Source organism: Xyrauchen texanus, chromosome 33 (assembly GCF_025860055.1).
Source record: "Xyrauchen texanus isolate HMW12.3.18 chromosome 33, RBS_HiC_50CHRs, whole genome shotgun sequence".
Taxonomy (NCBI): Eukaryota; Metazoa; Chordata; class Actinopteri; order Cypriniformes; family Catostomidae; genus Xyrauchen; species Xyrauchen texanus.
In genome coordinates, this window is record NC_068308.1 from 17,553,298 (window position 1) to 17,570,239 (window position 16,942).

A 16,942-nucleotide genomic window follows, 5' to 3' on the forward strand; every position below is an offset into this window, starting at 1 on the left:
GCCACTTCAGCCACCCCCGCGCCGTGCCTCCTTCCTATGCAGCTTGAAATTAAGGCGATTTCGGGAGCGCAGCAGGCTCGGTTTCGCTGGCTAAATCCCCACGAATCACCTGCCCCCAGCATGCTCATTTGCTTCCATCCGGGCTCAAGGTGAGAGCGGCTCACCTCACGACCAGTCTGTTTACTCCCTCGGACCCCGCAAGCTGGATGATGATTTCACCGCTGCATTGGAGAGCGTCACAGCGGCGTCTGATGCTGATGACTCGACTGGGCTGCCACCTTCGGGTCTGCTCATCCAGTCTGAGCCTGAAGCATGGATGTCCCCGGGCCATGAAGGTCGCAGTGCCAGCACTCGGACAGGTGACACCCACACTCGTGGTCCAGGAATGACATCTGTGTCTGAACATGGTCGAGATGCAGAACCCCGACAAAACCCGCTTTCTCGTGCCCCCGTCTCCCAGTTCGGCTTATTTTGCAACACCGTTGAAGACTTTGCCCAGCAGTCTTCAGCAGTGAGGAAGCAGACAGAGGCCATCTCCCACATCATGCCTTGCCGCCATTCCAGCACGAGCCGTGCTACGTCTGCTCGCCGAGGGCATCCCCATGCAGCTTCTAAACTACAGCCAGCTCCGCTTCAACCTGGGCCCAGCTCTCAGCCCCAGCACAGAACTCCCCGCAGGAAGCCAACGCCCACGTCTCAAGAACCACTACCGGGACCCAGTAGGCTCCCAAGCGTTCCTGAGACGAAAAAACCAAGGAGCGAGATGGCCGCTACGGATTAGGTATCTGGGCCACTCCATCCCCCGGTGGAGGGCTGGGAGGGAAACCTCTTGCCGTACCCTGCCCGGGCTGCAGTACCCACATTGCCAGGAAAAAGTGAACGGCTCCGTCACTCCTTTGGTCACCTAACCGGTGCCCCCGCACGCCGTTCTCCAGGTAGTTTGAGTTTTTTTCTTAGTACAATTGTTTCAGGACGCAACTTTGCTCACTCGGCATATTACCTGCCCCCGCTGCGAAACCCCACTGGGTACGTCATACGTTATCGTCCCCTTAGTGCCCCCTCTTGGAGCTTGGATGCGTTGCTTATGCTTCCAACCCGTTGTACTGGCAGGCCGGGACCATACGACTCGGCGACGTGATTTAGTTCGCCAGGCACTCGCCCCACAGGGGTGTGATAGAGCATCCCTCCAGCTGAGATGAAGCCAGGGTTCTACGGCCCTCAATTCATTGTACCCAAGACAGGCGGTGTGTGGCGGCCAATCTTGGACCTGCGAGTTCTGAACTGTAGAACCTTTCTTACGAAGGGTCCGATGGCCCGACGTATTAGTACCAGGTCCTCCCTTTCGGCTAGTCCCTGTCCTCTTGCGTCTTCACGAAGGTCACAGAGGCTGCCCTTGCCCCGCTAAGGGAAGTGGGCATCCACGTCCTCAACTTCCTCATCGACTGGCTGATTCTAGCTCACTCTCGAGAGTCTATGTGCACCCACAGGGACCAGGTGCTCAGGCACCTCAGCCGTCTAGGGCCTCAGGTCCACTGTGAAAAGAGCAAGCTCTCCCTGGTTCAGAGAATCTCTTTTCTCTGCATGGAGTTAGACTCAGTCTCAACAACAGCGCACCTCACAAACGAGCACACGCACCCAGTGCTGAACTGCCTAAGTTCACTCAGACAAGGCACAGTGGTTCCATTGCGCTGGTCCCGGATGCTCCTGGGGCATATGACATCCAGGTTGATGCATATGAGACTGCTACAGCACTGGCTTCAGACTCGAGTCCCAAGATGGGCATGGCACCGCGGCAAATACAGTGTGTTCATCACCTCTTTCTGCCACCAGACATCCAACCCATAGACAGACCTCTGTTTTTAGCGGAAAGGAGTCCCCCTACAGCAGGTGTCCCGACACGTTCTGGTCACCACAGACAACCTCCAATTAGGGTTGAGGCACCGTGTGGAATGGGCATGCATATCCTCTTTGGAGCCAGCAGCGACACAGGTCGTTGCACGCCACTCATTCCCGGGAAAACTCAACACGGCAGCGGACGCGCTGTCACGACAGGGCGTGCTCAGCATAGAGTGGATGCTCCACCCCCAGGCAGTCCAGCTGATTTGGGAGCAGTTCGGCAAAGCACAAGTAGACCTGTTTGCTTCCCAAGAGACCTCCCACTGCCCGCTCTAGTACTCCCTAGCAGAGGCTCCCCTTGGGATAGACGCACTGGCACACAGCTGACCCCGGGGGGTGCGCAAGTACGCATTTCCCCCAATGAGCCTACTTGCTGTGCAATGTCAGGGAAGTCGAGGAACAAGTCACTCTGGTGGCCCCCTATTGGCCCACACGGACTTGGTTCTCAGATCTCACGCTCCTCGCGACAACCCCACCCTGGCAAATTCCCCTGAGGAAGGACCTTCTTTCTCAGGGACGGGGCACCCTCTGGCATCTATGCCCAGGCCTCTGGGACCTCCACGTCTGGCCCCTGGACGGGATGTGGAAGATCTAAGTGGCCTACCACCTGCTGTTGTATAAACAATCAACCAAGCCAGAGCTCCCTCTACCAGGCAACTTTACGCCCTGAAGTGGCGCTTGTTCGCGAATTGGTGTTCTTCCCAATCCGAAGACCCAAAGAGATGCGCAGTCGGGTCAGTGCTCTCATTCCTGCAGGAGAGGCTGGAGGGGAGGCTGTCCCCCTCCACCTTCAAGGTTTATGTAGCCGCCATATCGGCTCACCGTGACGCAGTGGACGGTAAGTCCCTAGGGAACCACTCAAGATGGCCTAGGATTCCTTAGAGGCGCCCGGAGGCTGAACCCTCCCAGGTCATGCCTGTTCCCCTCATGGGATCTCTCCATGGTCCTTTCAGGCCTTCAGAGACCCCCCTTCGTGCCGCTAGAATCAGTCGAGCTCAGAGCCCTCTCCTTGAAGATGGCCCTCCTGATCACCCTCGCATCCATCAAGCGACCTGCAGGTTGGGGACCTGCAAGCATTCTCTGTCAGTGACACTTACCTGGAGCTCTGTCTGGCAGATACCCATTTGTCCTAAGACCGCAACCGGGCTACATGCCCAAGGTTCCTACGACCCCCTTCAGGGACCAGGTAGTGAACCTGCAAGCGAAGATGCCCCGGGAGGAGGCAGACCCAGCCTTTTTGTTGCTGTGTCCGGTGTGTGCTTTGCGTACCTATGTGGACCACATGCAGAGCTTTAGATGTTCTGAGTAGCTCTTTGTCTGCTTTGGTGGACAGCAGAAAGGGAACGCTGTCTCCAAACAGAGGCTTTCCCACTGGGTTGTTGACACCATCGCTTTGGCCCATCACACCCAGGCCATGCCCACCCCCTTGCGGGTTCAAACACACTCGATGATAAGTGTGGCATCCTCATGGGCACTGGCCACGCAATACCTTTACGAGATTTTACAATCTCAGGGTTGAGTCGGTCTCATGCCGTGTTCTCTCAGGTCCAAGTACAGATGTTCCGCTTGCACATAGCACCTTTCTCCTCCACTGAGGTGATCACGTGCACTCTTTTTCCCCAGGAGAGTCTACTAGATTCACACTCCCTGGATGTTCTTCCTCCCTAGCCCTGGTCTGCGAATTCAGCTGAGGAATTCCCTGACCAGACCCACTACGGGTACTAAAATTAATCTGTACTGGAATAGGTGCTACACAGGATGGGCCCTTGTGGATTAATCCCCCTGTGAGTATTCTCCCCCTACGGGAGGACCCGCGTCTCCATTGGGCAGTCCCTGCTGCCGCCCGGTCGCTGTGTTTGTAGCAACTCCTCCCTCTCAGCAGGTAGAATCTACCACCGTGCCATTTCCACATGTGGCCTGAAAACCCATGTGACGTATTTTGCCACTCTTTGCCTCCCCCCAACCTGGGTAGGTGGTGGTCTCCACAGTGTCTTTTCCCCCTGAAAGAATAGGAGTTGTAAAAGAACGCCTTCCCTGATGTGTGTGATAGCATTAAGATGGCCCAGCCGCTTTAACTCAATGCGAGAAACATAGAGAGAGAAAAGGGCGTGGCTGGCGTGGCCTGCTCCCATGCTTGGCACGTCGCTTTAAACCTAAAAAGTTTATGACGATTTTATGGGGCGTTGGGGAAGGGTACGTGCAGTTTGACGCAGCCTGTTGCTTTGGCATGCAACTGCCTGACCGCACCTGCATCAGCAGCGCACGTACGAGGTTCAGCGCATGGTGTGATTGAATAGGGACCCCTAGTGTCACTTCACTCGACACAATGTCGAAGTGAGCGGCAGATGGGAAATGTCTAGGTTACTGTTGTAACCTCCATTCCCTGATGGAGGGAATGAGATGTTGTGTCCCCCTGGCCACGACACTGAACCGAGCCACTGCAATGGCCAAACCTTATTCTCGGCTCCTCAGTGCAAAATCTGAATGAACAGAGGCATGATCATGGGTTTAACAGTTTCTACCCCTATGTCCGGGGGAGGGACATGCAAATTCTGTCTGCCAAATTCTCATTGGCCTTTTCTCAAGTTCAGAAGTAACCGAGGCCTTCAAGGAAGTCCCCCTAGTGTCGCTTCACTCGACACAACGTCTCGTTCCCTCCATCAGGGAACGGAGGTTACAACAGTAACCTAGACGTTCTCAACATTCAAAATTCTTGACAAATTTGCTGGTGCACTTACTGTAGTGTCGCTATATTATTTACCATCTGTTGGTCAAGCACGTTGACAGAAATTAAAGGCACCTGAATTGTCTTTGCCCTACCCTGCCTTTCTCACAGCTTGAAGACAATAAATCCTTTGCTTCTATTAATAAGACTATTTGTGAGACATGCCCAGCTTGCTGTCACATTATTTGAGCCCATCACTAATAGTCAAATCAGGTGATTGTTTGGAGGGCAGAACTGACGGGACTGCAGAGACTCAGAGCAAGACTGTAAAATTGTACTGGACGCCTTTGAAGAGCATCACCCTAGAGGATTTTATACACATTTATGATCAATTGAACACTAACACTGCATATTATTGCTTTTTTGCTTGAGTTTAATGGGATAGTTCCCCCAAAAAGACAACTGTCATCATTAGCTCACTCTCATGTTGTTTCAAACCCATATAAACCCACGTCTTGCGTGGAACACAAAAAGAGGTGTTTGGAAGAATGACAGCCTCAGGTTTTCACTTTTATTGTGTGGAAAAATAATGTTCCATGGATTAAAGAAACTCATATGGGTTTGGAACAACATGAGGGTGAGTAAATGATGACAGAATTTTTCATTTCCAGGTGAACTATCCCTTTAAGTCACTTATGACTTATCTTACATCCATGGCAAATCGGTACAACCACCATGGGTTTCGTTAACTTAAAACAAAGACAGATATTCTGTACTGTATACAATATAAACAGCACATACAGTGGTGTGAAAAAGTATTTGGACCTTCTTGATTTGTTCTATGTTTGTGTATTTTCCAAGCTAACTTTTTTTAGATTTTAAAAATATAAAACCTAAAATAAAGGGTGGTATTGGACAGTTGGGATTGGACAGGCCCAGTTGGTATTGGTTGGTATTGTAACTTTTTTGATTCAATATATAACAGTATCATTTAAAAACAGTATTTTGTGTTTACTCAGATTCCATTTGTTTTATGTTAGATTTTGTTTGAATTTTGGTATGAGATATACACGAAAACAGAAGAAATCAGGATGGGGGCACATTGTTTGTCACAGCACTGTAAATAAACGACACAGTATTCACCTTATTTAGCCCCGCCTGTTTTCCGACCTCTGCTTTAACACTCAAAAAATCTACTCACCTGAACACGATGGGTGAATGACATGAGAAGATGCTCAGGGGTGTCTTACAGAGATATTTTTTATGACTTTTTGTTGTCTCTTGGAGTTTCATGAGCATAGTGGCATATCAGTATGTCCACAGAGTGAAGGTAGAATCTTGTGTGATATGAATTCATTACTCTAGTTTTACAATGCTCTGCTTCCAGTTCATATGAAATTCACTGAACACTTTAAAATATTCATGATAACTTTTGGCAACTATACAACCCATAAATCCACTTCGCTAGCTAATTACACTTAGACACCAACCGCTACAACGGAAGTTCTCGAGACAAAATATTCAAGATGGCTAAAAGCTAGTTTCTCTGTTGCATAAGGTGAATACTGTAGGAAAAAGTTGAATATTTTCTGGAGCATTCAGCTCTCAGTGATAGCTATTACCATTCCTCACTTCATCAAGAACATTGTAGTGCAATAAGTTCTAATTCATAAAGCATTTTATAAAAGATTCAAGAAGATTGACAACCAATTTATATTTGCACTTAATAAATATTCCGAGTTTAATACAAGTTAAGACAGCATTAACAGCATTTGTGGCATAATATTGATAGCATAAAAAATATATATATATTTTTACTTGCCCCTCCTTTTCTTAAAAAAATGCAGAAATCTGGGTTCCAGTGATTCACTTACAATGGAAGTCAATGGGGGCCAATCCGTAAACTTTAAAATAATCACTGTTTCAAAAGTATAGCTACAAGACATAAACAATATGCATGTTAACATGATTTTAGTGTGAAAAATTGCTAACTAACTGTGTAAAGTTATAGGCAATTTTGCAAAGGTAATTCATTTTATAAAATCATGTTAACATGCATATTGTTTACGTTTTGTAGCTATACTTTTTAAACAGTGAGTATTTTAACATTGGCCTGGATTGGCCCCATTAACTTCCATTGAAAGTACCTTATTGTAACCCAGATTAATTTTTTGTATTTATTTTTTCAAGAAAAGGACATTATGCCACAAATGCCGTTGATTGAGTTTAACTTGCATTGAACCCGGAATATTCCTTTAATTGAAGACATTCCAATTGTAACTCATTGAAGTGACTGAAACGCACCACCGTGAGAGCAATAAAGAGTTAATCAAAAGTGTCTTATTAAAACGTTCTCTCTGCTTCAGTGTGATTACAACAGTACCATCCTCTCTGTCCCAGGACAGACATGAAGGGTAAGAACAGCCTACAGCACTAGGTCATGTCTCTCAGCTAGCTTCAAAGCCTCCTGCATGCTGGCCGCCGAGAGCTTGCGGTTGATGTTTCGATAACGGCAGCGGATGAGGTTGTGGTAGGTGGTCCTGAGGTCCCGGTTGAAGAACGCATATATGAAGGGGTTGATGAGCGAGTTGGCATAGCCCAGCCACAGCAGGGTCCTCTCCACCCACAAAGGCACACAGCTGCACTGCACCCCACAGATGAACGGACGCGCAGTGGAGAGCACAAAGAAGGGCAGCCAGCACACAGCAAAAGCCCCCACGACGATCCCGAGGGTGGCCGCTGCCTTCTGCTCCCTCTTGAAGATGGAAATATTTTTACGGTCATTTTTGAGGAGGCGAGAAAATCTCACACACTCTTCCATCTCTCTCTGCAGCTTTAGGACAGCAGTCACGCAGTTCACGCTGTCCTCATCTTCGGCTTTGGGAAAGCCGGCAATAGTGTGTTTGGCAACACTCACCTTTGCCACCCTGTATATCCGGTAGTACATAATGAGCATCACAGACATGGGGATGTAAAAGGCCACAGCAGTGGAGTATATAGTGTAACCCAGGTCCTGGCTGATCAGACACACATTATCATCGTTGACATTCTGAGCCCATCCGAATAGTGGGGGTAGGGTGATGGAGGCAGAGAGAAGCCAAACAGACAGCACTATTTTGGCCATGCACTTTCCACTCTGTCTCACGGGATACGTCAGTGGCTTAGTGATGCCCAGGTACCTGAGAAAACGGAGTGGAGAAAGGGAAAAATTAAAAAAGAACTGTTCAAGCGCATCAGCATCAAATAAATACATAAGAAATGCCCAATTTCACAGTGACTTTCAATGTTATTCTTGGAAATAATACAATCAAAGCTTGCATATCTTAGTTTTAAAAAAGTGTTAAAGGAATATTCCTGGTTCAGCAAAAGTTCAGCTCAATCAACAGCATTTTTGGCATAATGCTGATTACAGTATCACAAAAAAATAGTTTTACTCATCCCTCCTTTTCTTTAAAAAAAGCAAAAATTGAGGTACAATGGAAGTGAATGGGGCCAATTTTTGGAGGGTTTAAACTGAAATGTGAAGCTTATTATTTTATAAAGCACTCATATTAATTGTTCTGTTAAAACGTGTGTATTATTTTAGCTGTAAAGTTGCTTAAATTGTCATTTTAGGGTTTACGCATTATGTCATCATGGCACAAAGTTGTAAAATTGGATATAACATTTCAGAAAAGATTAGAAAGTTATTTTGACAAGCATATTGTTTACATCTTGTTACTACACTTTTTAAACAGTGTGCATTTTAACGTATATTGATTAGCCCTCATTCACTTTTATTGTAAGTGCCTCACAGGTACCCAGAATGCTTTTTTAAAGCAAAGGAGGTTCAGTGACTCCAGCCAGGTCTTCTAAGCAACCAAATTGGCCCAGTTGCTAGGGAGTGTAGAGTCACATGGGGTAACATCCTTGTGGTCAAGATTAGTGGTTCTTGCTCTCAATGGGGAGTGTGGTATGTTGTGCGTGGATTGCAGAGAGTAGCATGAGACTCCACATGCTGTGAGTCTCCGCGGTGTCATGCACAATGAGCCATGTGATAAGATGCATGGATTGATGGTCTCAGAAGCGGAGGCAACTGAGTGAGTAACCGTGCCACCTCGAGGACCTACTAAGTAGTGGGAATTGGGCATTCCAAATTGGGAGAAAAGGGGATTAAAAAAAGACATTTTTGTGGAAATCAACATTACTCCACAAATGCTGTCAATTGAGCTTAAATTGTATTGATCGTGGAATATTCCTTTAACCTATATATCAAACATTAGGCTACTTGAAGTACTGTTAGTGTTTGTTATTATTATTGTAGCGATTGAGATTCTTATTATGATAATGATGTAAAGTATTATTGGATTATGATTTTCTATTTTTTTTATGAGAAGAAACTTAATACTCAATCAAAATAACTTTGATCATAAAAAGTACCGGTATGTATTTTTACTAAAGTACACTTATTTTGCCCCATGGCAGCCACTCACTTTATATCATACACTGTAAAAGTAACCTGCAATTATTGTGTTAATTTTCACATGACCTAACCTTTAAAATGAGTTTTGTTGGTTTAACCACATGTATTAAAGTTGATTTACTGATGTTAAATACTATTTTTGACTTGAATAAAACCACTTCATTTAGATGTTACCACATGAAGCACATTTTTAGGCTTACATTTGTTTAAGTGTACATCAGTCTCCCTTATTTTACACTCAACAGCTCATTAAAAGAGGCTCCATGACCTGAACTGGGTGTGTCAGATATAGAAGAGTGCTGAGGACCTCCAAGATTGAGAGCTACTGGCAAACATGAGGCATAATACCATCTGAGAAACCTACCTATCTATACTTATGACACAGAGTGTCATTATTGAAGCGGTACAACACATCACGTCCATAGCGATGAAAACGTTGCAGAAAACACGACCAAAGATCCACTGTCCTCCAATGAGATCAGTGATGATGACAAATGGCATTACGACCACGGCCACCGAGAGGTCTGCAACAGCCAGAGATACGATTAGAAAATTAGAAGGTTGCTTGAGTTTCTTGACAAAACACACCGATATGACCACTAACAAATTCCCGCAAATTGTTAGAAAGGTGAGCAAGAGAAGAACTCCTCCGATGAGCACTTTCTCAACATGTCCGTAACTCAAAATCTGCTCTCCGCATCTGGTGTCATTATCCATAAAAGTCGCCGTCGGCAAAGTTGTAGTCGTGTCGTGCATCTGATTACGCAAGCGCACGTCCATCACTTGAGATGTCAAACTAGTCATGAGTTCTTGCACGCGATCCTTCGTCAGCGCCGAGATCATGTTTTCTGTTGAGAGCTGTCCTTGGTCCTGAAACGATCCTTCTCTCATTATCCATCAGATCTCCAAATCCCCGTTAAAAATACATTATATTTAATAACACATGAATGAGATCTAGAATGTGTTTTCATTGATTTTTCTGGCTTATTTGTAGAACAATACCACCGCTGTACGCGCTGAGAGCCACTACAGTAAGTTGAGAAGTTAACTCTCACAGAACGAACAGCGCGCTCTTCACGGGTTATATGTGCGTCTAGCTCGTGCGTAATGACGTTCAGATTTTTGTGGGCGTGGCTGAATTATACTGTACTATCCCTGTTATACTGTACGAATGTAGATTGTGTCTTGTGAGACAAAATAATGTGGTAGCCTAAATATCAAATATTTGCTTCAAGAGAAAACAGCGCAATACCATCTGTTTTAAAAATTGCAATGATTTTAATTTTTGAGATTAAGTGGTAGACGTAACAGCACATAAACAGCTGGTCTAATACTGATTTAAAAAGATTATTTAAGAATTGTGGGTTGATGTAAGCAAACAAAAAAAGTAGGCTACAATGGTTTTGCGAGTTAGTATTAAAGGGATAGAGTGCCCAAAAATGAAAAATCTCTCATTTAGTCATCCTCATGCATCCCACAATTGTATGGCGTTCTTTCTTTTACTAAATACAAAGAAAGGTTTTCAGAAGAATATTTCAGCTCTGTTTGTCCACACAATGCAAGAGATTGGTGGTCAGAACTTAGATGGTCAAATAAGCACTTAAAAGGCAGCATAAAAGTAATCCATATGACTCCAATGGTTTAATGTATGTCTTTAGAAGCAATATAATAGGTGTGGGGGAGATACAGATAAATATTTAGGTCCTTTTTACTATAAATCTCCATTTAAATATTGATCTGTTTCTCTCCCGAAGCGACTGCATCACTTCAGAAGGCATACTGAACCACTGGAGTCTTATGGATTACTTTTATGCTGTCTTTATATGCTTTTTTGACCTTCTAAATTTTGGTCACCATTTACTTGTATTGAATGGACCTACCGAGCTGAACTATTCTTCTGAAAATCTTTCTCTGTGTTCAGTAGAAAATAGAAAGTCATACACGTGGGATTGCATGAGGGTGACTAAATGAGAGAATTTTCATTTTTGGGCACACTATCCCTTTAAAGCGGATTGCTTGAGTCTCTAACACCATCACATGGCCTTACATAGAATTACACTTGTTACAGAGTTTACGCTTGTAGAATTACAAGTTGTTAGTGACCTTAAAAGAAAGATTCCGGATTCAATACAATTTAAGCTCAATCGACAACATTTGTGGCATAATTTTCATTGCAAAAATGTATTTCTACTTGTCCTTTCTTTTCTTAAAAAAATGTATTAATAATAAATAATAATAATCTGGGTTACAGTGAGGCACTAACAATGGTAGTGAATAAGGCCAATCCATAAACATTCAAATACTCACTGTTTCAAAAGTATAACACAAGACATAAACAAAATATGTTATATTTTTTAAAGAACAGAAGGGATAGGTCAAAATTATTTTATAATATTAACATTATGCAAGAAATTATGTTGATTGAGCTGAGCTTTCGGGAATATTCCTTAAATGGTATTTATTTTCGCGTGAAACTACAGTTTGCTTTGAGATTGCAATAATTTATATTATTAATACAGAAAAGACATTGGCTATTGTGTAGGCCAGAGGTCATGACATGAAATTGTAACTTATGAAATGCATATGTAAACGAAATCAGTTTCAAACCATTTACACAAAAGTGACCAGAAATGCTGTACAATTTTCTCTGATTTTCCCATGTCTGAATCTGAGAACAACTTATAGAAGTTCTCTTTTAGATATCTTCCCTTAATCAGCAGGTTGATTAACAAAACAAAGTGTTTACTGTAACACTTTATACACGTTTCCTTTCATTAACATTATTTAATGCATTAAGTATCATGAATGAACAATAAACAATAAATTTTTTTTACAGCATTTGTTAATGTTTGTTAATGTCAGTCAATAAAGTGAAAATGATCATTTTTAGTTCATTTTAGATCATTAACCAATGTTAACATACTATATCCAACATTTGATTTAAAAATGTATTACTATATGTTGAAATTAATATTAACCAAGATTAATAACTGCTGTAAAAGTAACATTCATTGTTAGTTCATGTTAACTATTGTTGTTAACTAATGTTAACAAATGGAACCTTATTGTAAAGTGTTACCTTGTTCACAATAGTTTTAATTTGCTATTTAAGAAGTAGCATGTAGATGGCTCAACACTAAAATATGAAGAGTGAATTAAACAAAACCTGTAAATTGCAGTGTATAGCGTACAAGATTAAATAATATAGGATATTTTCCAGTAATGATCTAGATATGCACAGATAGCTATTAAGGTACAGTATTTTTGAATAAGGCTCCTAGAACTGGGATCAAACTGAGGCACAGAAACAATGGCTTATGTAGTGTCTGGCTTCTAGTTATCATTTGCTCATCGAGCCAGTATATGGTGGTGTGTTCTCCCTCTAGAGAGTGAACCCAGCTAACATTACAACAAGAGAGAGCATAAATGGATGGTGGTCCCAAAAACCCTGCAGAAGAGAAATAAAAAGGTGAGGTGATGTATTATTCAAGAAGAGCAAAGGAAAAACACTGGAAAGTGGGGGATAGAGTGGACAGGCATGAGAAAGTCACTAGAGAGAAAGAAGAGAAGGAGTTGAGTAAGTGGGAGGAAAAAGAGAGTATCAGGAGGAAGGAGATATATGAATTTAAGGGCACAGTTTAAGCATGTTTGTATATTTAAAGGTATAGTTAACTCAAAAATAAAAAATTCTCTCATCATTTATTCACCCTCATGACATCCCAGAGGTGTGACTTTCTTTCTTCTGCTGAACACAAACAAATATGTTTGAAGAATATTTCAGCTGTCAGTCCTCACAATGCAAGTGAATGGTGACCAAACTTTTGAATCTCCATAAACGCAGCATAAAAGTAATCCATATGAATCCAGTGTTTAAATCCTGCGTAAGGTGTGTGTAAGAAACAAATCAGTGTTTAAGTCCTTTTTTATCATAAATCTCCTCCCTGCCCAGTAGATGCCGATATGTACAAATAATGTTTGAATGATATTTAAAGTAAAAAAGGACTTAAATAGTGATCTGTTTCTCACCCACACCTATCATATCACTTCTGCAGACATGGATTTAACCACTGGAGTCTTACAGATTACTTTTATGCTGCATTTAAGTGCTTTTTGGAGCTTCAAAATTTTGGTCACCATTTTCTTGCATTGTGAGGACCTACAGAGCTGAGATATTTTCAAAAAATATTTGTTTGTGTTCAGCAGAAGAAAGTAAGTCATACGCATCTGGGCTGGCATGAGGGTGAATAAATCATAAGAGCATTTTAATTTTGGGGTGGACTATTCCTTTAAGAGTGCACTGTACTGTAGAGTTATGATTTATCATGTAATGTCAAACTAACAGATGATTTTTTTATTAACAGCAGATTGAATAATATTATGATAAACTATATTTAACGTTGATTGCACATTCATCATTCAAAATGATATTTAAAACATCCATAATTTTTCCAAAATAATGTTTCTGTCATGAAAAGACAAGTTAATGAGGATGTAAGAACAATCAACCTTTAAAAAATTACCAGCAAAAAAATAGAGGATTATGTCAGCTTTTTCTAAAATCAGTTGGATCAGCCAAAACTGGTTGGATTGCTTCAGATGCCATGGATTAAACCACTGGCATCTAATGGATTACTTTTATTCTGCCAATGATGTGCTTTTTGAGCTTCAAAGTTTTGGTCACCATTCACTATGTCCTCCTATTCACTACTATTCTGTTCTAAACACAGGGAATTTTTAAGTGTCTACTAGCTGTTCGTATCTATTTTCAAAGTACCGGTAAACACATTGTTAACACAAGAGGGTTAAACTGCTAAAAGAAATGTTGAAATGTCTCTCTCTCCAAAATATAATTAAAGCATTGCACTTATGGGGCTAAAAGAGAAATATGTTTGTCCTATTGACTGTACAATAAGAATGAAAGTGTAGTTAAGCTGTTCTTCTATCTTTGTCTTCAAGGTCGCAGCAGACATATTCATGAAGATTATTCACAGGTGTAGACCAATGTGTTAATCTCTGTGGCAAACTGGAGACTGTCAACCCACTCAACACAAACATCCACAATTATACACTGCTCCACTTATACAACTTACACAATTGGGGTGGAAAAACTAGCATGCTGTCTGATCGATGACCCTCAATCAGACTTCAGTGTTGTGAAAACTTTATAATATAAATTATAACTACATGTCTCCTTTGATTAGGGAGACTATCCAGGGGTTGTAAATTATGTGAATTTCCAAAACATTTTAGTGGTGTCTTTGAGCTGGAGCCAATTTGTCAGCTGGGTTTAGAAGTGTTTAAAGAGGAGAAAGGTAGCTTCAGGAGACTTTATCCACTGATGAAAACTTTTATTTATTCTGCCTCCCTGTGAAATGTAAATTCACCCAAGAGATTGGGATCCTTTAAAAAATGCAAATGATGGTCCTGACAGCGGTTCCTAGATTTATACAGCAAAATGAATTTAATGACAAGAGTCAAGGTCAGGTCTTCTTCCAGACACAGATTTGGACCGTATTATTATTTCCACCCTATCTCATTTATCCACAGAGCATTCTGCATTGAGTCCTGCTCAAGGACAGGTCAATGCTAGGGAAAGAAAATTATATTGTCACAAAAAATCCCTCTATTAAACCACATTGGTAAAAACTGTGTTCCAAAAACATGGATAGTGACAAAAACATTCAAAATCAGTTCAATAAGAAAATGTAACAGCATTTTAAACCCCAGTTTATGCAGTTTGCAATATACATGTAAAACGCAAGAAAAGCCAATGATTAGCATTACATTACATTGTCACCAGTTTGACATGGCATAGTCATCTGATCTGCAGAAGGATAGATAGGCAGATACTATCTAGGTTTACAGTAATAATATCTAATAGCCACTAGATGAAGTCGTCCAGACATAAATTCAGTTCATAATTGTTGTTGTGTATGCTTGACTTCATATAATTGTTTAGCCCTGTTTAAGTTCATTGCTGAAGCCTTTTTTTTTTTTTTTTTTTTTACTGATAAGCGTGTGCTTGCCTTTAACTTTCTGTGAATTTTTGAAGTTATTTTTTTTTATTCAGGTGATCATGTTCGCCCTGTTCTACACTTGGGTGCACGTTCTTCAGCTCTTCCATAGAGGCTTGGGGTTAGATGCCTAGTTTCTAATTCCAAAGCCTTGAGATCAGTACACCAGAGTCGTGACCTCCTGTTTTGACCTTTATCTTTATTGAGCAGTCAGAGGCATAGATTTTCACAAATCGATTTACTAAAGAGGTCTGACCATGTTTGGTACAAAAAAAGCAGAAACATACACTTGTAAATCTAACAATTTTAATAGAAATTAGATGAAACATTATGTAAATTTGTGATGCAACATTCAAAAATGGTTTCTTCCTGACTGTTTCTGTTGTGATTTGAGATCAAATTAGTGCTGAGCACATTGATTTTATGAAAAACAAAATAAACTGCTTGTCCTTTATCTTGATTTCTGCTCAAAGAATGAACTTGACTTCCAGCAAAAATAATGCAGCTGACTGATTGAAAGAGTTTTCTGGTTATTGGTAATAAGGTAAGAGGTTAGGTGTGATAAGCAGTGTCTGGCAGTAAAGGTCAACTATAATCAATATGATACGGCTTTTCATAGGTTTTTAAGCAGAACCACTTTGACTGCTTATAAGACTTTCCATAACTTTTTTCCATCAGATTTGTATTTCTATTTTACTCCTGGTCCATCACATATTTTAAAGGTTTCTTATCTTGTCAATATTTGTTCTCTGTCCATCTGTCTTGTTTGTTAAAGGTGCAGTAAGCAACTTTTTTTTAATACCACACATACAATGTCACTATTGCCCTTTTTTACCCAGTGGCCAATAAAAAATGCTCGCTGCCAGTGAATCATTTTGTGCGTGCGGTTGCTGATTACTGACATCAGGTTGGCTGACATGTCTTTGATAGGTGGAGTTTTGGTGAGAGGGTGTGGTTTAAATTAGAAAAAAATTAGTTTTAATTATTAACAGCACCATTAAAACCCTTAAACGTAAAGGCTGCACATTATAATACATATTACTGTAATCGGAAAAACATCAGACTGATGAAATAGCCATGTTTCATATGTTGTTGGAAAGCTCTGAAAGAGTTGAATACAACCAGCCTATTTGGTTTACTCACAGATGCATACAGCGATGTCTTTGATATACTGTACATGTTACATGTAAACAGGTGTTTCTTATCAGGGCGTGGCAGACATTTTATAAATGTGTAAATACAGTGCAGTATTTATATATTACAGTACATATTAATATACACGTCTGATATAAGAATTACATTAATATATGTATTATATACTTGTAGTATTTGTAGTATTTAAAAGATTCAGGTATTGCAAATTAAGAGCAAAATTTAGGAAATTAGCAGCAAAAATAAAGCGCTTCTTTTGGAGCACTTGCTTCTGTTTCACACATGACAAGAAAAGACTGAGCACAAGCTGGTCCTAAATAAATTATTAAATAAGTTACAATAATGACAATTAATTTTTTTATTAAATGTATCCCTGTGACTTGAGTGTTTTGTTGACATTCACCTAAATGAGTTCAGATCAATTTAATAATTTGTTCAGTGACCATTTCTGGTGATGCCAACAGTTGATGTCTTGTGTGAAATGAGTGAGTCACTGAATCAAAGATCAAAAGAAAATTTGAATCCTTTAAAATTTGTAAATCTACAGACCTACAAAGAGAATTTAGTAGAGGTTTTATGCATTATAATAACAAAGCAAATCTAAATTATAGTTTTAGTTTAGTTTGTGAGCTGCTCAGCATGACTTTTTTCAAAAGACAACAATAATAGTCTTATAATACTTATGAGTTTCAATAACACCTGTACATTTTCATGAATACATTTTTTTTTTTTTTTAATGTTTTTTATCTGGCT

General features: G+C 41.2%; 1 protein-coding gene across 1 annotated transcript; it reads right to left on the minus strand.

Annotated features, from left to right (window-relative positions):
• Nucleotides 1-6,986: 6,986 nt before the first annotated feature.
• On the minus strand, nucleotides 6,987-9,866 carry LOC127626446 (5-hydroxytryptamine receptor 7). Its single transcript, XM_052102221.1, has 2 exons — nucleotides 9,388-9,866; nucleotides 6,987-7,740 (listed from the first exon to the last, which is right to left on the minus strand). Exons 1-2 carry the CDS (start codon nucleotides 9,864-9,866, stop codon nucleotides 6,987-6,989), a joined length of 1,233 nt encoding a protein of 410 aa, XP_051958181.1.
• Nucleotides 9,867-16,942: the final 7,076 nt, after the last annotated feature.